We start from the raw sequence: 26,095 nt of genomic DNA on the forward strand, positions 1-26,095 counted from the left end.
GGGCCAGGGGGATCGGCGGGCCGGTGGATCAGGGGCCGGGGTTGGCGGGTCAGCGGCAGGGTGGGTCGGCGAGTCGGCGGGTCGGGGGTTCGGCGGGTTGGGCGGGTTGGGAGGCCGGCGGCCGGGCAGTGTCCGGGGCTCGGCGGGCAGGCTGGTGGCACAGCGGCAACGGGCCGCCGGGCGGGGCTGGGCGGGGCGGGGCGGGCGCCGCGCCTGCCGTTCGCCTCTCCGGGCTGCAGGTGGGGCTGTGCGGCCGCGCTGCCTCCAGGAAGCCTCACGGGCCTGCGCCGGCTCCCAGGATGCAGTGTGGACCGGCCGGGCGCTGACGGCGGCGGCGCGTCTGCGGGCGGAGCGGCGCGGGCCGGCCAGCGAGGAGCGCGGCGACGCGGGCGGGGACGGCAGGGCCGGGTGGGCGCCGCCTGCGGAGAGGCCGCGGGCCGGCTCGCGTCGGGCCGCGCGGCGGCGGCGGCGGCGGCGGCGGCGGCGGCAGCGGCGGCGACTTCCTCCGGGCCGAGCCGGACAGCGCAGGGCCATGGCCGAGGCGGCCGCGGCTCCGGTAAGGGCGGCCCGCACGCACGGACGTGCGGACTCGGGCCCCGGGCGGCCGGGGCCCAGCACACGGCGCCGCAGGCCCTAGGGAGGGACTCCGGGGGCCGGGCCGGGCCGCCGGGCCTGGGGCTCCAGCGAGCGGGACGCGGGGTCCGCCGGGGCCTAGGCACCCGCCGGCCAGGCTCCCCGTTCCGGGCCGAGCCTGAGCAGGGTGGGACCGGCCGTCCGCGCACCAGAGGCCGCCCCACGCCGAGTTCCTGCTGCCCTCCGGGGCTTCCTGCCCCCGCCCCATCCGCTGGCCCGTTCGTCTCCGCGCCCCCCACCCCGCGTCTCCTTTCTCTGCCCACCGCTCAGCCTTGCGTTCCCTTCCCCCCAGCTCCCCCCAGCGGCCTGGTGGCACCTGGGAGGCGTCCCGAGCGGCGGCGATTCCGCTGGCACCGAGGCCCCTCTGCGTGCCCGGCTCGCTCGGGGTCGGGGCGGAAGACAGCTGCTCCGGTTCGTAGAGGGACGCAGGCACGGCACCAGCCCTGTTAGGCGTGATTTTGTCCTCACAGCAAACCTAGGGGGTAGGCTCTGATTCTCTGTCATAAAAAAGAAAAACCCGAGGCCTAGAGAAGTTAACTTGCCCGGGATCGCACGGCTAGAAAAGGTGTGGAAAGACAGGGTTGCTCTGTGTGCCGGGACACACTGGCGCTTTCGGTACACTGGTGATGGTAAAGCAGAGCAGGAAGAGGTGCGTGCACCTTCCTGGCCTGTGCTGCTGTGATTTGAGCTGGGCTTTTAGGGAAGGCTAGGATTTCATCAGGCTGAGCTGGACCCGTGGAGCTTTTCAGGTAGGGAGGAGGCTTGGACACAGACTGGCAGGCAGTGCCGGGCATGGTCAAGGAGGAGACGGAAGTCATTTGCCTGGAAAAGATGGTTTTGGTAGGGAGGCACGGGGAGAGGAGGCTGCAGGGAGAGTTGGAAGGGGTTTGAAGGCCTGCCTGGACTTCATCATGTGGGTGGGGAGCCATTGAAGGATTTGGAGTTCTCTGCCCATTAGCTGTTCTCAAGCAAAGAGTTTCCGCTTCCCTGGCTGGAGTCTGAGGCCAGCCCCGTCTTGTCCACCCACCGTTCAGTGAGGAGCTGGGCTTGAGTAGAAACGGTCGCCACCTCTCACCAAATAGTGTGAAGGCCTCACATGAGGCTCCCTGGCCCCGTTAAAATGTAAGAAAACTGCATGTGCCTTATTTGTAAGGTCGGGGTTTATGCAGATGCCCTTTTCCTGCAACACAAAGATGATAAGAATGGCAGTCGGATGCTCTTGGAGGCTGAGTGGGATTTCAGGGGATGGAGAGCTGGGCGATAAAGTGAAAGGACACTTCTGAAGCCGACGTTTAGGTCAGGGCTTAATCAAGAGAGCAGTGAGGGGAAGGGAAGAAACGTGGCCTCGCACCCAGGGCCAGGGCTGCGCCAGCCCAAGATGGCAGCCCAGTGCAGTCTTTGCGGCCTCAGAGCAGAACCACCTACCTCTTGAGCAAGAGTCCCACATCCATTTGCTTCTCTGCCAATCCAGCTCCTCCCCATCCTTTGAGGCCCAGCTGAAGCCCTACCTTCTTCAGGTCGGAGGTCATCTGGTCCAGCTGCCTTCCAGACAACCACAAAATCCCTGATGCTCCATCCTTGACAGTTTTTTCAGCCTCTGCTCAAACTCTCCTGTCACCGTTTTCGGAGGCATCCACCCGTGTCCTAGTTCTCAGTGACTTTCTCTAAATGAACCCGCACTGGTTCCTACCAGTCACTTTTAAATTTTGCAAATAGTCACCAAACATTTGCTTAGGAATAATTTTCAGAATGCTGTAATGTACCGTTGATCCTCAGGTGCTGCCAGAAGGTATAAATATCAGGATTTCCTCTCTGACCCGTGGGTCCTACCTTCAGATGTGGGTTGGGGGGGTCTAGTGGTCGAGCCCCACCCAAAGCAAAGTGTGCCCTTGCCCCCGTGTCCCCAGCTGCTGGTCTGCTAAGGCATGATGTGAACTGTCCAACGACAGGCAAGTCGGGAATGACGGTTTATGATGGTTGCAGCCCATGTAAAAGTCTAACCTTATGGCATATGTCTTACCTTCCTCACCAGTCTGTAAGGTGTGTCACTGATCCCGGGGCAGCGACAAAAATGTCTGAGACCGTAATTTGCCCCTTGGGAAGGGTGGGAACGGTGAGAGAAAAAGCCTCACAAGGGCTGGGGCTTGTGTTTTGTCAAAAAGTCTAACTCTTGGCTGGGGGAGATTTGCAGTAATGGTGATTTTTAGTTTGAGGGGGGTGGTAATTGGACAAAATTAGATTGTCCTGGGGTGGAAAGGAATGAGTCATCAGATTTCCATGTTTATTAAAGAGACACGAGTTGCTTTTTAATAAAGCGGTTGAGCGGCGCTTGTGTTTGTGTCGTTTCAGTGAACCAGCTGTTTTTTTTGCTAGGTCATCATCAGTAGACAGATCCTGTGCAATTATGATGGGAGGTGCTGGCGGGGCTCTAGTAAATCTGCAGTTTACTATTTCTCCATTAAAACACCCAGCGGTGCGAAGTCACTGTCGATTTAGCAGAATTGCACTGATCGCCTACGGGCCCCTCACTGTGCTGTGAAAAGATGCAGCACTGCCTTCAGAGCGCTTGTAGAGGCGGATGCGGGAGGTTACTGTATCGGGCGGGCGAGTGCCCTGATGGGGGTCTGCAGGGAGCGCTGCAGAGGCCTGGAGGGAGGGCACCCGCCCAGAGGAGCTGAGCGCCCCGGGCCGAGATCTGGCGTGTGGCACAGGACATCCCCCCTTCCCACACGTGCGCTCCCCGCCCAGCTCCCTGATGCCTCGGAGAGAGGGGTTCAAGGAACACGGCAGGCGGAATGATTGATGCTGGTCTCCTCTCTGTTTCGGAAAGATTTCTCCGTGGACAATGGCAGCTACAATTCAGGCCATGGAGAGGAAGATCGAATCGCAGGCTGCCCGCTTGCTTTCCCTAGAAGGTCGAACCGGGATGGCCGAGAAGAAGCTGGCCGACTGCGAGAAGACGGCCGTGGAGTTGGGGAACCAGCTGGAGGGCAAGTGGGCGGTGCTGGGGACCCTGCTGCAGGAGTACGGGCTGCTGCAGAGGCGGCTGGAGAACGTGGAGAACCTGCTGAGGAACAGGAACTTCTGGGTCCTGCGGCTGCCCCCGGGCAGCAAGGGCGAGGCCCCCAAGGTAAGCCCCGGGCGCCGGGGGTGGGACAGCCCGTGCCCGTCCGCGTGCGGGTGAGCGTGCGTGATGCTGTGGTTCTGGGTGCCGTGACCTTTGATGACGTGGCCGTGTATTTCTCGGAGCAGGAGTGGGGCAAGCTGGATGAGTGCCAGAGGGAACTGTACAAGCACGTGATGCGGGGGAACTACGAGACGCTGGTCTCCCTGGGTAAGGCCTGAGACTCGTTTCTTGGTTACGTGTGATTTGGGGAGACCCCAGCTTCTCTCTTCCTTCCGGTGGCTTTTGTCCCGAGGATACGTAAATCACTGGGAACCTTGACCAGGCACCGTTATCGCCTCCTCTTCCTAAAGATGAGCCCTGGGTGACTGAGTCAAAAGCTGCCTTCTACTTGGTGAACTTCACGGGGTGCCAGACCGGGAGGCATGGTGGCCCCTCTCCTAACCAGGCTCAGAGCAGAGCCGTTTCTGTTCTGCTGAGACCTGGAGTGGAGAAGGCTCCTACCGCTCTCAGATCCAGTATGATCAACCCAAGTTTGAGAAGGACTTTTCCTCTCGCCTTCTCTCGCTGAGACACGAGGCCTTGACCGAGTCGCTCCCCTGGGTCGGCGGAGAATGTGGGCAGACCATGCTTCTCACAGCCAGCGCTGCCGTCACGCCTGGAGGCTTCCCCAGACCCTGGGCCTGCTGCTGCTTCCTTCATGCAGTACCCCCAAGAAGGCCTGGACTGTTTCTTCTGGGCTTATTACCTCTTGGGATGGTATCTGTGTGACCCCAGGCCTGAAGGCCAAAAGGCATGGTTATGAGGCTGTGAGCAGGTTCTATTTCAGTTTGCAGGAATGTACGGCTTCTTAACCTCGAGACCCCATACCAGAGTGTCTTCAGCTCAGCACTGCATCTCGGGCCAGATGAGGCTTTGTTTGGGGGGCCATCCTGTGCCTCATAGGATGTTAGGCAGTGTCCCTGGCCTCCGCCCAGCAGATGCCAGCAGCACCTCCCCCAGCCCCCGGTCGTGACCATCAAAAATGTCTCAGACTTTGACAGATGTCCCCTAGGAGGCAAAATTGCCTATGCTTGGGAACCACCGCCCTTTACCAGTCCAGAAATGTAGTTTCTTGGCCATCTTGGTTTCCCAGGCTGCCTATCCCCAGCTCTGAACGGAACATGGCAAAAGCTCACCCTTCTGTCTTTCCCCAGACTATGCCATCTCCAAGCCCGAGGTCCTCTCCCAGATTGAACAGGGGAAGGAGGCGTGCAGCTGGCGTCGCGCTGGCCCCAAGGTTCCAGATGTTCCTGTGGACCCGAGTCCAGGTGAGGGGTTGGGGGAAGGCTAGGGAGATAGCAGGCAATCAGATGGAAGCAAAAGTAAAGGGCCAGGGAGGGTGTGACCTTCTTTCCAGGGAGAGCCAAGGAAAAACATCCGTGTTTTAAACCTGAGTTTTCTGATAGTTGAATTATGACCTATAGCCTGTTGAGCTCACACTCCAGGAATACTTCCCAGCGTGGAAACAGGCAGCAAACCTAGTCTTCTAGGAAAGAGATGGTGCCAGTGGCTCAGCATTTGGGGAAGAAGGAGGGGGACACAGACAGGAAGGTAGAAGATAATAAAGACAAAATTTAATTCATTCACAGCCTTACAGAGAGTCAGCCTTGCCTCTACCCGAGAACCAGATTTCACTTAAAACCATTCGTAATCACAGAACATTAACCCATTAGCCACGTTTCAACACGGTTAGAGTCACTGATTTATTTAAGGTGAATCTGGATACCCGATACTACGGTCTCAGATTTTCCTGGGCCAGTCAGCACCTTTGAAAGTTAAGGACAGGACAGGTAGACACATGAGAAAAGCCGAAGGGCTGACGGGAAGACTGCGGGCTTGGGGGGTCAGCGACGGTCTGTCACTTACCAGGGAGACCCCGCCCTGCAGGCTCAAGCCCACCTCCTCCCCAGACCCCTTGTCTGCACCACCTGCCTCGGGGCTTCCCTTTCGTCCGACCACCTAGATTACTAAAAAGTCTTACATGTCTAATTTGTGATTCACAAAATGTGTCTTCCGCGTTTGCTGTGTCGTCGCAGTCAGATTTTCCCTTTCCCCGGGGCAGCCCGTGTTCAGAACGCATTCACCAGTTTCGGTCAACAGGGACAGTGCTGAAGGCTAGAAATTGACTAAGAGGAGAGTGCTGTCTGGATGGGAAGGATAGTTATGACCCGTGGGGCTGCCAGCGGCTTACCTTGGGTGGGAGGTTCCCCGTAGGTTTGTTCTATTGTATTTATTACATCCATGTGGAGGCCTCCCTGGATGTAATAAATACATACAATAAGGCGAGTGAATAGGGGCCTGGAAATGTGGTGGCTTCTGGCGAGTCCCTGCCCTGCCCAGCCCTCCCCTCCGGCACTCAGAGCTCCCCTCTCGGCCTTGAGCCCCTCGGCCGGAACCCTGGGTGGCCTTCCTCCCCGCCCACCTCGGTCCAGGAAGCCGGGACCCCCGGTTCACCCTCCCCCGCTCTGGGCTTCGTACAGCCGCTTGTCAGACCTCCTCTCCCACTTCTCTTCAACCCCCTAAATCCTCCCAGCCGTGCTTGGGGAACTGGGTGCTCAGCGGGCCCGCCAGTCCTCAGGCCCCTCCCCAACTGTCCACCCATTCTTGCCCAGCGGAGACCTGCTCGCCCCCCTTTGCTCACCCTCTTTCCCTGCCTGGAGGGCGCTGGTGTCACTGGGGTCCCTGCTCCGCAGTATAGCCTCTCCTGGTTTTCCTCCCGCCTCTCCTTTGCTGTTTCCTGCCGCCCTTTCTGACCTTTAAGCATTGGGGTGCCCTCAGCCCTCCGCCTCCTCTCTCCACGCCCACACTCCGTCCTCCCAGTGGGAGTACCCGCCGGGACCTCGCCCCTGAATCCTGCACACCCGCCGCCCGGTCTGTCTGCACGAGCACAGCTGCCGCACAGCCCGTTTGGAGCGCGTGCCTTCCCGAGCTCATCTGCCCGTCAGAGCCTGCTCCTCCCACAGGCCTCCCCACTGCACTGGGAGCCCCCCCGTCCTCCCGCTGCAGGCCGGGAGCGCAGGAGCCATCTCTGACCCTCTTTCAGGCCCAGCGCACCCCGTCGGGAAACCCCGCCGGCACTCCTCCCGACTCTGGGCCCGCCCTCCCTGCCCCCAGGCCCGTGGTTCCTGCTTAGAGTAGCGCAGGCACCTCCCGCCAGGCTCGCTGCTCCTGCCCCGATCCTCCAGAGTCCGCCCCCCATCAGCAGCCAGGGGGATCCCTTTACAGCAGAAGTCCTCGTCCTTTGCTTCCCAACGCGGCCGGGCGCCCCCCTCGGATCGTCCCCCACTCTCTCAGTTCCAGCCCCACCGCCTCCTTGCTGTTCCCTCAACACTTCAGGCTGGTCCAGCCTCCGAGCCTTTGCACCTGGCAGTGCCCTCTGCCGGCAGCGCTCTTCACATATTTCCTGCGCTCAAGCCGTTACCTCCTTCAGGTCTCTGCTAAAATACGACTTTCCCTGATCAGCCTATTTAAAATGGCAGCCCCTCTCCCCACTCAGAGTTTCCGGCCTCCCTTTCCTACTTTGGTTTGTTCCATATCCGATAGCATCTATTATGTATATTTCACATTTTCGATTATTAGCTATTTTATATTTATAGACTTTATATAGACATAGATATTACCTATGTAGAACTATAATATATTTCATGTTTATAGATTATATATGTTTCCTACTTATAGATGTGTATGTGTCTGGTCACCACCCTCACCCTCATTAGGATGTAAATTTCAAGAGGATGAGAGCCTTTGTTTTGTTCATGTACTCATTCTGGCCTCCTAGAACACTGCCTAGCACAGAGTAGGAATTTAATAAATAGTTTTGAATGCATCCTGTGTTTCATAATTTAAATCGTGTGTGTATATGAAATAATATATTTCTGATACAATCTAAATTCCTTTTTAGATCTCCCAGTTTCATTCCTCCCCAGGGTAGCCAGTGGTCCAGAAGTTGATGTTTGTCCTTTCTTTTCTCACTGTTGTGGCCTCTCCCGTCGCGGAGCACAGGCTCCGGACGCGCAGGCGCAGCGGCCACGGCTCACGGGCCCAGCCGCTCCGCGGCACGTGGGATCCTCCCGGACCGGGGCACGAACCCGTGTCCCCTGCATCGGCAGGCGGACTCTCAACCACTGCGCCACCAGGGAAGCCCTGTTTGTCCTTTCTATCCACATTTTAAAACTTCTGTTGTATACATATGTAGCCATGAACAATATATAATAACGGCTTTGTGTGTTTTGAAAAATCACGTGTCATCATATCTGTCACTCAGAGTTCTGTATTTCATACTTATCTCTGTTGATGCGTATAAATCAAGTTCGTTCATTTTCACGGATGCTCAGCGTTCCAAAAGCAACTAAATTACAATTTTTTTATCCATCCCTCCATTGAGTTGCACTTAAGCTGTTTCTGACTTTTCAGGGTCACCAGTGGTACTGGAGTGAACATTCTTAAAGGTGTGTTTTTGTGTCCATGTGCTGATGTCTCTCTAGGGAACAGACCTGGAGGAGGAATCCCAGTGCGGAGGGCATGCCTGTCTGCACCTCTGCCATTGCCAGATCACCCTCCCCGTGGTCACACTGGCTTACATTCTCCCCAGCAGTTCAGAGGACCTGCTTTCCTACTTCCTTGCCCACTTTTCAGAATTAGATGTTTGCCGATCTGATGGAAGTGAAGTGGTATCTTGTTTTCATTTGCATTTCCCCAGTTGTTAGTGGAGCTGAGCATCTTCAGGTGTTTATTTGGGTTCTGCTTCAGTGAATTATCTTTTTCTGGTTTTCTACTGTTGTTTTTCATTATCTTACTGATTCAGGATCTCTTTATATAGTTCTGGATACTAAGCCTTTGTCTGTTATTTGCATTACAAATATCTTCTCCCAGTCTGTGGCAGGTCTTTTAACTTTGTAGTTCTTAGATAGAAGTTTTAATTTTGGGTAGAGTCATAAACACCAGTCTTTTCCTTTACGATCTGTGCTTTTTCTGTCTTAAAATATCCTTTCCTGCCTCACTCTAGTTTTGCTTTTTACATTTAAGTCTCTAATCCAGCTAGAATGAATATTTGGGGAGGTTACAAGGGAGAATTTTTAAAAATTTTCCCCACAAGACATCGAATTTTCCAGCAAAGTTTGCTGGAGATTCTTCCTTTTCTCCAGTGACGTGTAATATGCCCATTTGGTCACGAACCAGGTTTCCATACATGCATGCGCCGTTCCTGGGCTCTTTACTGGTTTCTTTGGTCTCTTTGTCTATCTCTTCACCAATTCTCACTGTTTTAGTTTCATACTAAGCCTTGATATGTAGTAGACTAAGCTTTCCCTACTTGTTCTTCTAAACTTTTCTTGGCTATTCTTGGACCTTTGTTCTTCTAGATGAATTTCAGAATCTTTATGTCAGGTTCTCAGAAATCCTGTTGGAATTTTGCTAGGAATTGCATTTCCTTTGTAATTTCATTTCTGGAGAATTACTGTCATTGCAGTATTGAGCCCCCTTACCCACAGGAAGACTTGTTTACCGAAGCCTCCTGTGTGTGCCTGAATAGGACTTTACAGTTTTCTCCTGATCATCGTTGTTTCTATTGTGGATGAGATTTTTAAATTAATTACATGTTTTAAGTAGTTGTTGCAGGTGTGCCGTAAAGCTGTTGACTTTGTTTAGTAAGAAAAACCATTTTCTCAACTCTCTTATGACTTCTAATGACTAGTCAATTTAGATTCCTAGGTTCTTTACATAGACAATTGTGCTCTCCATAGATGGCACAAAAGTCATCTCTTCTTTTTAAATGTTCATAGCTTTATTTTTCTGGTTTAGCAGTGGGCCTACGACATGGTTAAATAGTAGCCGTGATAGGTGGCATCCTTGTCTGTGGGATACTTAAGAGAGTTTCAGCATTTAGGATGATTTTTGCCATAGACTTTTGAAGATACTGTTAGTTTAAAAGAAGTTTCCTTCCACTTCTGGGCTACTGTTTTTAATCGTGAACAAATGTTATATCGTATCAAATGTTGTTTTTTGTTTTTTGAATATTATTTTATTTCTTTAATACATTCTTACTTTGTATTATATAACATAAACAAAATACTACAGAATAAAATACACAACATAAACAAAATACATAAAGTTTAGAGAGCGATTAGTAAACACCCATACTCCCAGCTCCCAGCATAAGAAGTAGATCGTAACCCGATCTATTTCCAAGACCCCACTGTCCCTCCCAGACCCCAGACCCCTCCCTTCCTCTCACAGATAAACACACAGTTCAGATGGATGACATCAGTCCCTTGCTTTTCCTTACATTTTTATTACCTACGAACATATTCCTAAGTAACATTGTTTAACCTGTTTTTGAACTTTTTATGAATGAGATCCTACCATATATATTCTTCTTCAACTTGCTTTTTTCACTTGACTTTATGTTTCTGAGAGTCATCCATGCTGATGCAGTATAGCTGAAGTCATTCCTTCTCATGATTTTCACTACTTTATAGTTTCTGTTTTATGAATATAACGTAATGCATTTATTCCTTCTACTGTTGATGGGTGTTTGTGTTGTTTCTAACCTTTGTGCTTTCAGGAACAATGCTGTGATGGAAATTCTTAGGCACGTGTAAAAGTTTCTCTAGGCACAGACCCGGGTGTGAAAGTGCGGGGTCATAGGAAAGTGCGCATGCTCGGCTTTTCCTGGCAACGTCTCAGTGCGCTCTGAAGTGGCGGTGCCAGTCAGCACCCACCAGCAGCTCCAGGGTCCCCGCTGCACCCCGTCCTCACCAGCCCTGGAAATGCCTCACATTTAAATTTCTGCCCATCTGGTGGGAGTGAAATGGTTTAAAATTTACAGTTTACAATGTGCGTTTTCCTAATTAATGAGATTGAATGTTATAGCCTGTGTTTACGGGCCACTTGTCTTTCCTCTCCTATAAAATGCCTGTTTATGCCTTTTGTCCATCTTTCTTTTGTTTTCCCTTTACATATTGATTTGTAAGAGTTCTTTACTATCCTGAATATCAATTTTTTTGTGTGAGATATGTGTAAATCTTCTCCACTTATGGTATGCTTTAAAGAACATACTTACTTGGACTTATTTTATACCTTTATGGTTTGTCCTTTTTATGTCTTAATTAAGAAATTTTCCCCTACCTCAAGGTCGTAGTACATCATCTTATATTTTCTTCTAAAATGTTGCCTTTCACGTTCAAGTTCTTAATCCATCTGGAACAGTCTTTTATGGCCATGGGAGGTTGGGACCCTAGTACTTTCTCACTGGCACTCTGGGTCTTCTTTCCCTTTGCTCTTTCAGGTAAACTCTCTAATTCCCTTATCAAATTCCATGAAAAATCCAGTTGGGATTGTGGTTGGAATTGCATTGATTCTATTAATCATTTTGGAGAGAACTGACCCCTACTATATTAAGGGTGAATATCGTTAAGTCACTCCATTTATCTCATCTGTAACGTCTCGGTGAAGTTTTATAACTTTCTTCAAACAAGGTCTTGTTGTTGGCTGTATTCCTCCGTCCTGGGCATTTTTTACAGCGCTGTTGTCAGTGGTGCCTTTTTCTGTTTGTTGCTGGTGTGTGCTGGGGTCTTGGGGGCAGGGAGCACCCTTTCCTGGTGCTTTTTCTCCTGTGACAGGGGCTCAGTTGTGTAACCTCCCGTCCCCTCCCACCCAGTTAGGCACCCCACCAGGGGCGCCACCAGGGATGCACCTCATGGGGGAGTTTGGGAGCAGGGATGGGACAAGCACAGTCCTTGGCCAACCTTCTTCCCTTGGGCAGCTGGCTGCCCCCAGGGACAGGCAGGCTCTGCGGCGCTGCTGGGGAGAGCCTCCTTCACCGTGGTCCAGGGTGACTTCCTGATCCAGGGTCAGTGCAGAGGGCCCCTCTTACATAAAAGCTGCATCCTCATTTATCAGTAATAAAAAGAGTTCACCCTCACCAGCCTTCCTCTTTTGTTTTATTTCTCTAATTGTTAAGATCCATGACAGGGAAGAAAAATGGTAATTGCCAGGCTCCCTTAAAACCCTAAGAGTAGGCAGAAATGCAATTGTCTTTTTTTTTTTTTTTTTTTTTTTTTTTTTTTGCGGTTCGCGGGCCTCTCACTGTTGTGGCCTCTCCCGTTGCAGAGCACAGGCTCCGGACGCGCAGGCTCAGCGGCCATGGCTCACGGGCTTAGTTGCTCCGCGGCATGTGGGATCTTCCCGGACCAGGGCACGAACCTGTGTCCCCTGCATTGGCAGGCAGACTCTCAACCACTGCGCCACCAGGGAAGCCCTGCAATTGTCTTTTTTATTTATCGATATTTCTATCTAGGAACCTTGCCAAAATTCTCATTAGTACTAATAACTTTTCCAATAATTGTCTGATGAGTCTCGGGTTTTCTGAAAAGATAATCATATCCCCTATGAGTAATAAGAATTTTGTTTCGTTTCAAATCTTTCTGATTTAGTTTTCTCTTGTTTTATTGTGCTGGCTGAGAACTCCCAGAAAATCCTTAAATAGAAGTGATGACAACAGGTATCTTATTGGTTCATGATGTTAAAGAAGATACTTTTTAACTTTTCACATTGAGTCTAATATTTGCTAAAAGTTTTTTGATCAGTGCTGTTTATCAGGTTAAAAGAGTTTTGTATGTGTCTGGTTGACTGGATGTTTCTAACAGGAATCGCTGTTGAATTTTTATGGAATGCTATTTTGGTATCTACTGAGGTGAATATATGATTTTTCTTCTTTAACCTGCTAGTATGGTAAATTATGTCATTTTCTCATGTTGAACCAACCTTGCAATTTGGGGAAAAAAACCTAACTTAGTCCTGATCCTTTATATACATTGCTGGACTTAATATGCTAATTATTTTGTTTAGGATTTTCGAATCTTTGTTCCTGAGTGAGCCTGGCCCATACTTTTCCTTTCTCAGACTGTCGTTGGCTGGTTTTGATATTAAAGATATGATGTATTCCCTCTGTTTTTATTCGCTCAGAGAGTTTGTGTAATATTGGAATTATCTATTCTTTGAATGTTTTTCTTTGTGGGGGAGATTTTTGTCTACAGATTTAAGTTCTTTAGTAGTTATAGGACCTTCTTTATTCAGTTTTGGCAAGCTCTAGTTTTTCTAAGGAATTTGTTCATTTCCCCAGCGGTTTCAAATTTCTTGGAATAACGTTCATAATATTCTGTTTTTTTAATCTCAGCTACATCTATGATTATGTCCCTTTTTCATTCTTCATGTTGGTTATTGGCGCTTTCTCCTTTTCTCTTGATAATCTCGCTAGAGATGTATTGGTTAATATCCTTTCCAAAGAACCAACGTTTGCTTCTCTGTGTTCTTTGTTTCTTCTTTTATTAATTTGCACTCTCATAGTATTTCCTTTCTTTTTATTTTTGTTGCTTTTATTTTATTGTTGTTACTTTCTAATGTCTTGCATTGACTGCCTGACCTATTAATTTTCAATCTGTTTCCTCTTTTTTAATATAAACGTATGAGGCTACATACTTTCCTCTAAGCACCATGTAGATGCAGACACACATTTTGATAATTTTTTCATTAGCATTGGGTTCCAAATAGCTTCCATTTTCATTGTGATTTGTCCTTAGAGCCTTGGATTATTTAGAAAGCATATATATATATATATATTTTTTTTTTAAAATTTTAGTATATATGGGGAGTTTGAGGATATCTGTTATCGATTTCTAACTTAATGGTGTTATAGTTAGAAAATAGATGTGTAAAGTACTAATCTTTTAAAATTTATTGAAGTTTGTTTTATGGCCTAGAAAGTATTCATTTTTTCTTAATGTTTTGTATGGCTTGAGAAGCTTGTGTTTTCCTTGTCTTTAGGTTATGCTTATGTCAGTTTGGTCAGTTTGTTAATAGTTGTTGTTCAGATCCTACAATCTTTGGTTGGCTTGGTTTACCAGTTATGGAAAGTGGTATGTCAGTCCCCCACAGAGGAGGTGGATTTGTTCATTTCTCCTGGAGTTCTGTCAGTTTTGCTTTATTGTTTTGAAGCTATGTTATTAGATTTAAATCATAGAATTATTTTATCTTTCTGGTCAGTTTACCATTGTGCAGTGATTCTTTTTTATTTCTATGGATATTTTTCCTTTTTAAGTCTATTTCATCTGATATGGTATAACCACATCTTTTTGTTTTTAATTGTTTATTTGACTTAGTATATCTTTTCTTGTCTCACACTGCTTTTGCATCTTTCTGTTTTAGGTGTGTCTCCTATAAACAGCACATAGCTGAGTTTCTTGTTTGTTTTTAGTCTGCTCATCTTTACGTGTGAAATGTCCGGAACAGTAGGCACCAGCCGCACGTGACTGTTGAGCACTTAAAGGGGATGAAATACATATATGGCTAAATGAATACTTTGGATATATTGGGTTTAAAAATATATTGCTAGGGCTTCCCTGGTGGTGCAGTGGTTGAGAGTCCGCCTGCCGATGCAGGGGACACGGGTTCGGGCCCCGGTCCGGGAAGATCCCACATGCCGCGGAGCGGCTGGGCCCGTGAGCCGTGGCCGCTGAGCCTGCGCGTCCGGAGCCTGTGCTCCGCAACGGGAGAGGCCACGGCGGTGAGAGGCCCGCGTACCACACACACACAAACACACACACACACACACAAAATATATATATATATATATAGCTAAAATTATTTCCCCTGTTTCTTTTTACTTTCCTAAGGTAGCTACTATCAAACCTAAAATTAGATATGTGGCCCACCTTGATCTCTGTTGTACGGGTGCTGGTCTAGATCATCGATGTTGACCATCCATGGCCACTAGGGTGTTTGGATTCTTAGCCACCATCTTAAATTGTGCTGTGAGACCTTAGCCCTGCCTTTTCTGTATTTATTTTTTTTCCCCACGCCTCCCTTGAGAATTACTCATTTAGATTTTTTTCCTCCTTAAACTGCTATTATTTTTAACTAGTTTGGAGCACCAGCCTGGGGTGTGTCAACTGCCAGGGGAGACTGTTCTCCCCACTCGGCTAAGACCAAAGGCCAGAATGGGCCGTTGCCTTTCACAGGGCAGGTTTTCACCTTTGTTTTATGCACCGGGAACACTGCTCTTTGGCCCCAGGTTTATGTGTGTGGTGGTGGTGAGGGGTCTCCAGCCCAACCTTCCACCCTGCTTAAGCACTAGGCTTCTCACGTCTGTCTATCCCAGGGGTGTACAGTCCGTTGTAACCCAGCAGTAGGGGAATGGGAGATGCTCTACAGTTTACCATGGTTGACTTAGGCTTTCTTAGAGGTCATCCATGCTTAAAAATGTTTGTGTTTTTATACTTTAGTCATCGTTTTTAGATACTCCATATGGAGAGGAGTTTCTCTGCACAGCTAGCCAGACATATGCCAGAAATAGAAGAGCTGAAGGCTGCTTCTCTGTCTGTTGAGATGACTGTTGTTTTCTCCATTAATCTGTTTGTGAGTTGTGTTACTGTATTGTCCAGGGGTAGCTTATTCTTGAGTTCTCAGGATAAACCCAGTTTGTTCATAATGTATTTGTCTCTTTTTCTTTTTTGAAAACATATTACTGGGTTTGATTTGTATTTCTTTCATTTAGAATCTTTGCATACCTGTTCATAAATGATCATTTTATAAATTTTTTCATATACTGTTCTCTAGTTTGTGCAATGAGAATTATACTAGCCTCATTTTGACAGCTATTTTCCCTCAGCATTTTGAAAATATTATCTTCTGACATCGTACTTGCTGATAGAAATCTGCTTTCAGTCTGAATGTCATTCTTTGCTCTCTGGTGCCTTTTAAGATTTTCTCTTTGTCTTTGCTGTTCCATTTCACACGACTGTTTTATAGGTTTATATTCTTTTTTATTTATATATTCTTTTTTATTTCCTACTTAGGAAGTGGTGTTCCTTCAAACCATGGGCTCACCATGCCTTCAATTTTGGAAAATTCTCAGCCATTATTTCTTTACCTGTTGTCATGTATCCATTTCTTATTCCCTCCTTCTGGGATTTCTACCAGCATGTGTTGGAACTTCTCGTTTAATCCTCCATATCTCAACTTCTCTTTCATATTTTCATTTCTTTATCTCTCAGTGTTGTACTCTGGATTGTTTCCCCAGATCCATCTTCTAAGTCACTAATCTTCTCTGCAACTGTGTTCATCCTGTTGTTAAGCCAGCCATTGTATTTTTTATTTCCATGACTGCTTTTGTCGTTTCTAGAATGTCTATTTGGTTCTCTTTCACATCTGCCTTTTTAAAAATAATTTCCTGTTCTTGCCTTACAGATTCTGTTCCTTCCTTTATTTCTTTGAATATTTGAAACATACTTATGCTACTGTATCAGCCTATTCTTTTTCTGTAGTTTGCGGGAGTGAGTTCTGCCATGGCTCTCATGCCATTTGGCTCCTCTTCTGGTTTGTAAGTTTAGCCTTTTGGTAGGGGCCCCTTAAGGCCTGCCTTGTGGGTGTGTCCCTGTGGGCGGGTTTGCATTTGCCTCTGTTTGGGGGCCTCCTGGGTTGCCGTGGTTCTCAGCCAGTTTTTCTGTGAATTTCTCAACTTTTCTCAGCTGCACCATGTGGTTAGTGTGAAGTTAGAGTGGACGCGGGCATCTAATTTATGGTGGGCGGCTTTTCCATCCACGGCCCTGGACAGGATGCAGCTTCCTTATTGTGCCCCTGTGTGGATGGGGTTTTAGTCCCCATCTTCCTGGTGGGACAGAGCCTCATGGCTCCTGGCTGATGCAGGCAGCTCAGCTCTGCTCTTACCTCACTTGGACATGAAAGCCCAGCCCCTAAGGCCTGCGTCCTGTTTCAACAACTTTACTTGGCTCCTGCTCAAACTCTTGATTTGACTTTGTGTTTTTTCTTTGATTCTTATATCTGGGATCTTTCTTTTGTGCTCACATAAAATACATGTGTAGGGGGTAAGGTTTTGGGGACGGGGGTAGATTTTATCTAGCATTTCTGTGTTTAAAGTGAGAGCAGGTCCTCCCTAGGGCAGCACAGTCTTGCCCATGGACCAGAGATCCAGCCCTGAGGATGCGTTTTTTTGTTGTTTTTTAAATTTATTTTTGGTTAGGTTGGGTTTATTGTTACTGCGCGCGGGCTTTCTCTAGTTGCAGTACACGGGCTTCTCATTGTGGTGGCTTCTCTTGCTGCAGAGCACAGCCTCTAGGTGCACGGGCTTCAGTGGTTGTGGCACACGGGCTCAGTAGTTGTGGCTCGCGGGCTCTAAAGCGCAGGTTCAGTAGCTGTGGCGCAAGGGCCTAGTTGCTCCGCAGCATGTGGGATCTTCCCGGACCAGGGCTCGAACCCGAGTCCCCTGCATTGGCAGCCGGATTCTTAACCACTGCGCCACCAGGGAAGTGTGAGAATGAGTTTTGTATTCCTCACTTTTCCCTGCCTGACCCGTGTGCTCAATACCATGTGACCACATGCTTTGCCTGCAAGACCCCGCAGTCCGTTTGAGCTCTTGCCTTCCCTTTCCACCGGGCTCTTTTACTGTTTGACCTTTGCAAGGCCCCGTGTGCCTTTCCTTGGCTGGATGTGTGTCCGCCCCAGAGCCCCTGATGCTGTCACTCACGCACTCTCTTTTTCTCAGGCTCAGGGCCCCCCGTTCCTGCCCCTGACCTCTTAATGCAGATCAAGCAAGAAGGCGAGCTCCAACTCCAGGAGCAGCAGGCCCTAGGCGTGGAGGCGTGGGCAGCCGGGCAGCCAGATATCGGGGAGGAGCCGTGGGGCCTCAGCCAGCTGGACGCCGGAGCAGGAGACGTCTCGACCGATGCTGCCTCTGGTGAGTGGCTGAGGCTGGGAGCAGATAGCAGGACCCAGATGCAGGGACTGAGGGCAGGAGCTGGGGGGAGAAGTTCCTGCAAGCATTGCGGGGGGCCGTGGGCTCTGGCCTGACTAGTTTAGAAGATTTCCCACCTTATGGCAAGGGTTGCCCGGAAGGACATCTTGCTGGTCCCTCTGGGCTCCATGATGCTCTTGTCCTGGTGTTCCTCTGCCTCACCCTTGCCAGCCCCCTTCTGGTCTTCTTGACCCGGCACCGGACATTCAAGTCACCAGCTGCCTCCTACTCAAGAGGGGCTGTATGACAAGAGTGTGGCGCCTGAGCTTCCTGGTGCCTCAGAGAAGGGGACAGAAGCAAACTGGTTCGGGAGAGGTGGGGTCGTCGTGCCCGGGCGGGAGAGCCGGCGGTGGGGTCTGGGGCAGCTGCTCTGCCTCTCCCACGGGGTCTGCCCGCTTCTTTCCCTAAGCCACTGGCTCTGCGCTCTCCTCACTGCAGGCGTCCACTCCAACTTCTCAACCACTATCCCGCCCACCTCCTGGCAGGCGGATCTGCCTCCCCACCATCCCTCCTCCGCCTGCTCCGACGGGACGCTGAAGCTCAGCACGGCCGCCTCCACGGAAGGTACGGGGTGCGGAGGGAGGACGGGGAGGGCTCTCGTCTGCCCCGGAGGCTGCCTCAGCCGCGGCCCCTGATGGCCCAGCCAGCAGGCATTTAGGTGCCGGTGATGTGAACACTCCGTATAGTCTGTCCTTTTTCTCCTTCTAGATTCTTAGGCTTGAACGGTCTTTCTTGAGACGGTCCATTTTCCCACAGTTCCTTTCTTGTGTTAAGCGGTCAATCCTGACACGCTGAACCCTTAAGAGGACGTACCTCTTGCCCAGACTCCGCAACCCTGGCTCCTCTCTGACCTGGAAAAACCCAAACCCGCCTGGAACCGCTTCTTAGATATCAGCACTACCAGAGACGGGTGTCCACGGGCCCGAATTGGGAGGAACTGCCACACTTATGTATTAGTTTTCTACTTCTGTTTAGAAAGGCAGTTATCTGTTACTTTAAGTAATAATTCCTGTCATATTTTGGCACCCCAAAATTGTGCTAAAAGCCTAGATCCCTGACATAAACTCTAGGGCATGAAATTCAAGTACATTTACCTAAAATCAAACACATGTTTACTACTACACTAATACTTTTATCATTAGCTAGCTGGCTACATTTATTGAACGCTTGCTGCATGCAAAACAGCCTGCTAAGTGCTTTCACATGTGCCGTGTGCTTTAAACTTCACACAACCCTGTGAAACAGGGTGTTCACAGGGGAGCTTGCCTGAGGTCACCGCTGCTCTGTGGGAGCCACGTTCCAGTCTCGGATCCACGTGAGCCCAGCTCTGCGCTTTTGCCCCTCAGGTGCATTGCCACCAGTGGTCAGAGCTCCTTCCTTGCCGTAACTTCATGATTAGCCTTAAGAGCCAAAGTGAGGGCTTCCCTGGTGGCGCAGCGGTTGAGAGTCCGCCTGCCGATGCAGGGGACGCGGGTTCGTGCCCCGGTCCGGGAGGATCCCACGTGCCGCGAAGCGGCTGGGCCCGTGAGCCATGGCCGCTGAGCCTGCGCGTCCGGAGCCTGTGCTCCGCAACGGGAGAGGCCACAACAGTGAGAGGCCCGCGTACAGCAAAGGAAAAAAAAAAAAAAAAGAGCCAAAGTGAAAATGGAATGCGGTGAGCAGATGCAATGGTTGCTGGCCTGTGGTGATGGTTCTAGAACAAGGGGGGCAGATAGGTTGGTTGCTTTACCTGTGGTGAAGGTCGGGAACACCATGTCCTCACCCACGGTTTGAGGCAGCCACCTGACCACCTGGGGCATCTCTGCTGAACTGGTCGGATCTGGAGGCTTCGAGACTAGGGCTCAGAGTGGCTGTAGTTGGGCCAAATGTCCCGATGAAAGATCTTCCCTTTGTAAGCGGGGAGGGGACAGAATGATACCTGGTCTTTCTGTCTTTCTCAGCAGACGTAAAGATTGTGATAAAAACCGAAGTCCAGGAAGAGGAGGTAGTGGCCACACCAGTGCATCCTACTGACCTAGAAGCCCATGCGACCCTGTTCGGACCAGGCCAAGCCACAAGGTTCTTCCCTAGTCCTGTCCAGGAAGGAGCCTGGGAGAGCCAGGGCAGCTCCTTCCCCAGCCAGGACCCCGTGCTGGGGCTGAGAGAGCCCACGCGGCCCGAGCGCGAGCTGGGCGAGCCCAGCCCCGCGGTGACCCAGGACGAGACCCCTCCAGGGGACTGGCTCTTCGGGGGGGTCCGGTGGGGCTGGAATTTCAGGTGTAAGCCTCCCGCGGGCCTGAACCCGAGGACCGGGCCTGAGGGTCTGCCCTACTCCTCGCCTGACAACGGAGAGGCCGTGCTGGACCCCGGCCAGGCCCCGAGACCCTTCAGCGACCCCTGCAAGTACCCCGGCCGGACCAAAGGCTTTGGCCACAAGCCGGGCCTGAAGAAACACCCGGCGGCCCCCCCGGGGGGGCGGCCGTTCACATGCGCCGCGTGCGGGAAGAGCTTCCAGCTGCAGGTCAGCCTGAGTGCGCACCAGCGCAGCTGCGGGGGGCTGCCCGACGGGGCGCCGGGGGCGGCGGGCGGCGCGCGGGACGGCAGCGGCCTGCGGTGCGGCGAGTGCGGCCGCTGCTTCACGCGGCCGGCGCACCTCATCCGGCACCGCATGCTGCACACGGGCGAGCGGCCGTTCCCCTGCACCGAGTGCGAGAAGCGCTTCACCGAGCGCTCCAAGCTCATCGACCACTACCGCACGCACACGGGCGTACGGCCCTTCACCTGCACCGTGTGCGGCAAGAGCTTCATCCGCAAGGACCACCTCCGCAAGCACCAGCGCAACCACGCGGCGGGCGCCAAGCCGGCCCGGGGCCAGCCCCTGCCGCCGCTGCCTGCCGCGCCCCCCGACCCCTTCAAGAGCCCCGCCTCCAAAGGACCCTTGGCCTCCACGGACCTCGTGACCGACTGGACTTGTGGCCTGAGTGTCCTGGGGCCCACCGATGGCGGGGACCTGTGAGGCCCCCGCAGGCGACCCCCGCAGGCCCAAGTGTGAAGAGGCGATTCTCCGGACAGCAGGGGGGTGCGGAAAGCTTCGAGGCGGAACGGAGCCTGGGGGAGAACCAGATTCCCAGTTGCTGAACCGATCACTGGAGCAGGAGAAACTATCAGACAATACAGCTTCCACCTCTAAACAAAGTAGAATTCTCTGATTGTGAAACTGAACAGCATAGAATTTTAAGTAATTTAATTACGAAAAAAATTTTTTTTTAATTCTTGAAGAAAAAGCCGGAAAACAGTAGTAGCACCAGTTTAAACTTTATAGTGTACCTTTGGTTTCTGGAGTGCGTGTGTGTGTTGTGGGCTGTGTCCTTACCAATTCTGACAGAGGGTGTGACGGAAGCTTGGCTGCCTGGGGACGCGGGTGAGGAGGGACCTGGACCCCCCCTGGCCTCAGTGACCCCGAGGGATGGGCCGGCCTCTGCACACAGCCCCAGGGGAGCGGAGACCGGGCTCTGCCCAGGGCCCGGCTGGGAAGTAAGGCCAGCCGGGCGCCGCGGAAGCCCGGCCTCAGCTCGCGGGCGGGAGGACTGAGCAGGAGCAGCCCTGCGTCTCTCAGCACCTGCCTCTCGTCTGCGTCTGCGAAGGCTCTGCACAAGCGCCGGCCATGCGCAGGTGCCCTGCCGCTCCCCCCGCCCCGCCCCGCCCCGGTACGTGGCTCCTGGGCCTCGCAGAGGAGAGCTGTCCGGAAGCACCGTTAGGGATGCAGGCGTGAGGCAGGGGCGGCAGCAGCAGAGCCGGAACAGAGCCTCGCCCGCCGACCCCCACAGGGGAGGGGCCGCCCTCCGCTCCTGCCAGATGCCCGTTTCCTTTTCTCTTGGTGTGGTGTGTGTTCTCGCTGTCCAGACGCTTTCGCACGGAACCTCATCTGATCGTTACTGTGCCCTAGTGAAGCACGCCGGACGAGCATCCTTTCCTGTGAGAGGTGAGGCAATACGCGACTCCGAGGGGACCCATCTCAGCCTCGCACCCCGTGTGCACGATGAGCGCAGGCAGTTGGGAAGAGGCTCGGCTCAGCAGACTTGGCGCAGCCTTCTGGAGCATCAGTTCGGGGGAGGAAAGCTTTTCATTTTGCCCTCTTAAAAGATTTGCCCCACATCTGCCTGAACAGAATCGTCAGGCCTCAAGCTTTAGCCAAGTGGCCGCCTTGGTGGCCAGGGGGCGCTCTCCCCCGGGAGGGGTCGAGGCTGAGGGGCTGGGCCAGGGGCAGGGCTTGCTTGCTCGTTCCCTGGCTGACATCTTGAAGGTGGAATTAGAAATGGGCCAAGGTTTCTTGATTCCACCCCAGTGCTGTCCCTGCCACACGAGTATCCATTCCCGTTTTGTTGAAGCAGACGCTGGTTCCTTGTCCTCTGGGGAACTTGTTTCCCGAGGGGGGGAGACCATCGCTCTGTTCATTCAGCTCCCTTGTGCGTACTTTTATTAGGCAATAGACTAGTTAAGAAGATTGTTTCTATGTACTGTATATTTTGTACCAGTTTACACTTCTAATATTGATATAACTGATATTTTGAGAAACAAATGAAGAGGAGACCTCCTGTTAAAATAAAACCTAACCAGCACCGAGGCGGTTTGGTGGGTCCTGTTCTTAGACCCGCGTCTTTGGCGCTGGCGCCACTACACGCATCCCCGCGGCAGCGGCGCGGTCGGCTTTCTCTGCGCCCTCCCGCTCGGGGTGGCCTTGGAGCCAGGGAGGCAACTGTCCCTGAGAGCTGGGATGGGAGAATCCAGAGAAGTTTGACTCTGTGGAGATAAAACTGATACCTGGAGGGAAAATAAAACCACATCCAGTCACCTCGCTTCAGAATATAGTCATGGTTTTCGACATTTAGTTTAACATGAGATCGTGTACATGAAGATAGGAAGAAAACATTGCAGGGTATCAAAGAAAAACTGAAGCTGGATGTTTTCTCTTTGCATCTTTTCTTGGCTGGGCAGAGGCCAAGAAAGGATCCGGGACGCCTACAGTGGCTGTAACCCTGGTCTTGGCGTGAAATCCCTCCAATGGCATTTGAGCCCGGCCAGCTGACACCCATATTCCCACCAACTAGAGTTAACACTTGTTAACATTCTATCTCAAGTTTTGTTTTCAGTCTCTTTTGATGGTTGTCTTTTTAAGAAAATGAAAATGTGAAATTAAAAAAATCCACTCGAATTTGCCACGGAGGGCGTGGGAGTGGGACGCGGAGAAGGAAGGGGAGTGGCTCTCGCCCAGGCCCACCGTGAGATGGTGGGAACAGGCCATGGCGTCTCATTCCCTCTCAGCAGCCCTGACCCCTCTTCTGTGCTTCTGGTCCACCGCCCCCACTGGACATGTCTCTAGTGCTTGGAAGTCACCTGGGACACACCTGGTGTCTGCCCCGCTGGTGGTGCTCCTCCCCCACCCCACCCTCGCCCGTCCTCACACGCATCCTCACGCCCTCACGCTGCCTGCGTGTCATGCCAGAGCCCCATCCGTGGCCCATGAAAGGATGACTCCTAAGGTCTGGCTCAGGTGCTCTCCACGACAGAGGGCCTGGGAGGAAAGGGTTTAGGCAGCGGGGAGGGGGAGGCCGAGGTCCGTCTCAGACATCCAGCAGGGGTGCCCAATCAGTGAGGGAGACCAGACAAGCACTGTGGAACGGGGACCCCACCACGACTCCCAAACTTCCTGGGAACCCTCGCTCTGCCACGGCTCAAAAGAATCCCACTTAGGCCAAAGCACAGTGGTCCCTGGTATTAGCTTCCTATTGCTGCTGTAACAAATTACCACTAACTTCATGGCTTAAACCAGCCAGATTTATCTTACATTTCTGGAGGTCAGGAGTCCAAAATGAGTCTTATGGAGCTAAAATCAAGGTGTCATCAGGGCTGCATTCCTTCTGGAGACTCTAGAGGAGAATCCATTTCCTCGCCTTTTCCAACTTCTTGGGGCCACCTGCATTCCTTGGCTCGTGGCCCCCTCCTTCATCTTCAAAGGGAATCACTCCAACCTCTGCTTCAATCATCACATCTTTTTTTGACTTTGACCCTCTTGCCTCCCTATCATAAAGACTCTTGCAATTTCATTGGGCCTGCCCAGATAATCGAGAATGATCTCTCCATCCAAAGATCCTAATTTAATCACATCTGCAAAGTCCCCTTTGCCATACTACAAGGCTACACAGGTTCTGGGAATTAGGATGTGGACAGCTTTCACAGGTGGGGGGGCATTATTTGACTTACCACGCTTCCCAAATCTCAGGACAACACTCATCACCTCTCCGAGGCCGGACCAGATCCTTCCTGGGATGCTCCTGTATGTTCTGGCACTGAAGTAACCTGCCAAAACAAGAACATTCATTCCGTGAATGATGAACCCATCATCCCCAGTCATTCCTTCATATCGGCCACCCTCTGTTGCCCGTCAAAATGTACCCATCTGCGGCCTGCCTCCTCCTGACATCTTTCTTTACCTTCATCTTTTCCCAACTTTGGTCTCATTCCTGTGCTTCCAAAGATGGTCCCCATCCCTTCTGACTCTCCATTGTTAAGGAGTAGTGCTACATCACGGTCGTGTTCACAGGCAGACTGAAGACAAGGTGGGTCAGCTGCACCTTAACCATTTCAACAGCCTCAAGATCTTTGAAGATCGTGCTGGCCACGTGTGACTGTTACTCTCGTTTGCGTCTCCATCCCTCTCCTCTACAGTTCCTGTCACCTTCTCTCTTTTTCTCTGTCATTTATCAGTCTTTCTTCCACATCAGTGAAGGCTTGCCAGAAACCCTTCTGGGCCTCAAGTCTGTGGCTCCCACCCCATCCTGCACTTCTCCATCCTTCACACAGGCCCAAAGTGACCTTTCTAACTGGGAGATCTGATCCCTCTCATTCCCGGTTTTAAAGTCCTCCAGCAACTCCAACACCTGCACTGAGAATCTAAACTGTAGCACGACATTTCTGACCCCTCATGAGGTGGCCCCTTCCCTGTCCTCATCTCCTACAACTCCCCTCGCATCTCATGCTCTAGATGAACTGAACCACCTGCCCTTCCCAGAGCACTGTGCTGTTCCTCATCTCTGCACATGCTGTTCCCGCTGCAGACGATGTCCTCCTTCCCTTTGCCCCAGTGCCCCATCCACCTGGTGCACTCCTTCTTAGCCCTCAGTTCATGGCTCAACCTCAGCCAGCCTTCCGCAGTTTCTGCAGGTGGAATTGATGCCTCCCCTGTTTTTCCATGGACACTTGCTCAGACTCCATCTGTCACCTCATGGGGCTCTCTTACTTTGTATATCATGTGTTCCTGGAAATCTGTATAAAGGTGTATGTGTAAAAATGAAGCAATAAAATGATGCAACCAACAAGGGGGTAATTTCCAAAATATACATACAAGCAGCTCATACAGCTCAATGTCAAAAAAACAACCCAATAAAAAAATGGGCAGAAGACCTAAATAGACATTTCTCCAAAGAAGACACACAGATGGCCAACAAGCACGTGAAAAGATGCTCAACACTGCTAATGATTAGAGAAATGCAAATCAGCACTACAATGAGGTCCCACCTCACACCACTCAGAATGGCCCTAATCAGAAAGTCTATAAATAACAAATGCTGGAGAGGGTGTGGAGAAAAGAGAACCCTCCTACACTGTTGGTGGGAATGTAAACCAGTGCAGCCACTATGGAGAACAGTACGGAAGTTCCTTGAAAAACTAAAAATAGAGTCACCATATGAGCCAGCAATCCCACTCCTGGGCATATACCCAGGAAATGCAAAACCTCTAAATCATAAAGATACATGCACCCCAATGTTCATTACGGCACTATTTACAATAACCAAGACGTGGAAACAACCCAGATGCCCATCAACAGATGATTGGTTTAAAAAGATGTGGGACACATATACAATGAAGTATTACTGATCCATAAAAAAAATAATGAAATATTGCCATTTGCAGCAACATGGATGGACCCAGAGTTTATCATACTAATCAGACAAAGACAAATATGATACGATATCATTTATATATGGAATCTAAAAAATGATACAAATGAATTTAGTTACAAAACAGACTCACAGACATAGAAAACAAACTAACAGTTACCAAAGGGGAAAGGGAGGGGAGAGATAAATTAGGAGTATGGGATTAACAGATACATGCTACTATACATAAAATAGATAAGCAACACAGATTTACTGTATAGCACAGGGAACTATATTCAATATTTTGTAATAACCTATAATGGAAAAAATCTGAAAAAATAGACGTGAATCACTTTGCTGTCACCTGAAACTAACACAGTATTGTAAATCAACTAAGCTTCAATTTAAAAAAAAAAGCAAGAGACTTACAAATCACAAGGAAGGCTTTATTCCCTGACAGCAGCTGTAAAACAAAGTTCTGATTTGCGTAATTGTCACGTTTCTTTTCACCCTGAGTATTGTACAGTTTGTATATGATTATCTAAAAACATTAAAAGCACAGTTTAGACTTAA

General features: G+C 50.8%; 1 protein-coding gene across 4 annotated transcripts; it reads left to right on the forward strand.

The window, feature by feature from the left end:
• Nucleotides 1–479: 479 nt before the first annotated feature.
• On the forward strand, nucleotides 480–26,095 carry ZNF746 (zinc finger protein 746). 4 transcript variants are annotated; one of them, XM_059074287.2, is made up of 7 exons: nucleotides 480–556; nucleotides 3,464–3,763; nucleotides 3,886–3,967; nucleotides 4,954–5,067; nucleotides 17,358–17,549; nucleotides 18,045–18,170; nucleotides 19,547–26,095. In XM_059074287.2, the coding sequence occupies exons 1-7, from the start codon at nucleotides 533–535 to the stop codon at nucleotides 20,599–20,601; spliced, it is 1,893 nt and encodes a 630-aa protein (XP_058930270.1). In that variant the 5' UTR covers nucleotides 480–532; the 3' UTR covers nucleotides 20,602–26,095. The 4 variants fall into 4 exon arrangements, with proteins under 4 accessions (XP_058930270.1, XP_058930271.1, XP_058930273.1 ...); XM_059074288.2 differs by having other exon boundaries at nucleotides 19,550–26,095; XM_059074290.2 differs by lacking the exon at nucleotides 480–556 and adding an exon at nucleotides 1,024–1,115.

Source organism: Kogia breviceps, chromosome 9 (genome assembly GCF_026419965.1).
Source record: "Kogia breviceps isolate mKogBre1 chromosome 9, mKogBre1 haplotype 1, whole genome shotgun sequence".
NCBI lineage: Eukaryota > Metazoa > Chordata > Mammalia > Artiodactyla > Physeteridae > Kogia > Kogia breviceps.

Coding starts and splice junctions, on each gene's coding strand:
- ZNF746 (XM_059074287.2), top strand. CDS start 533: ATGGCCGAGGCGGCCGCGGCTCCG. Junction 557..3,463: donor CCGAGGCGGCCGCGGCTCCG/GTAAGGGCGGCC, acceptor TGTTTCGGAAAG/ATTTCTCCGTGGACAATGGC. Junction 17,550..18,044: donor CTCGACCGATGCTGCCTCTG/GTGAGTGGCTGA, acceptor TCCTCACTGCAG/GCGTCCACTCCAACTTCTCA.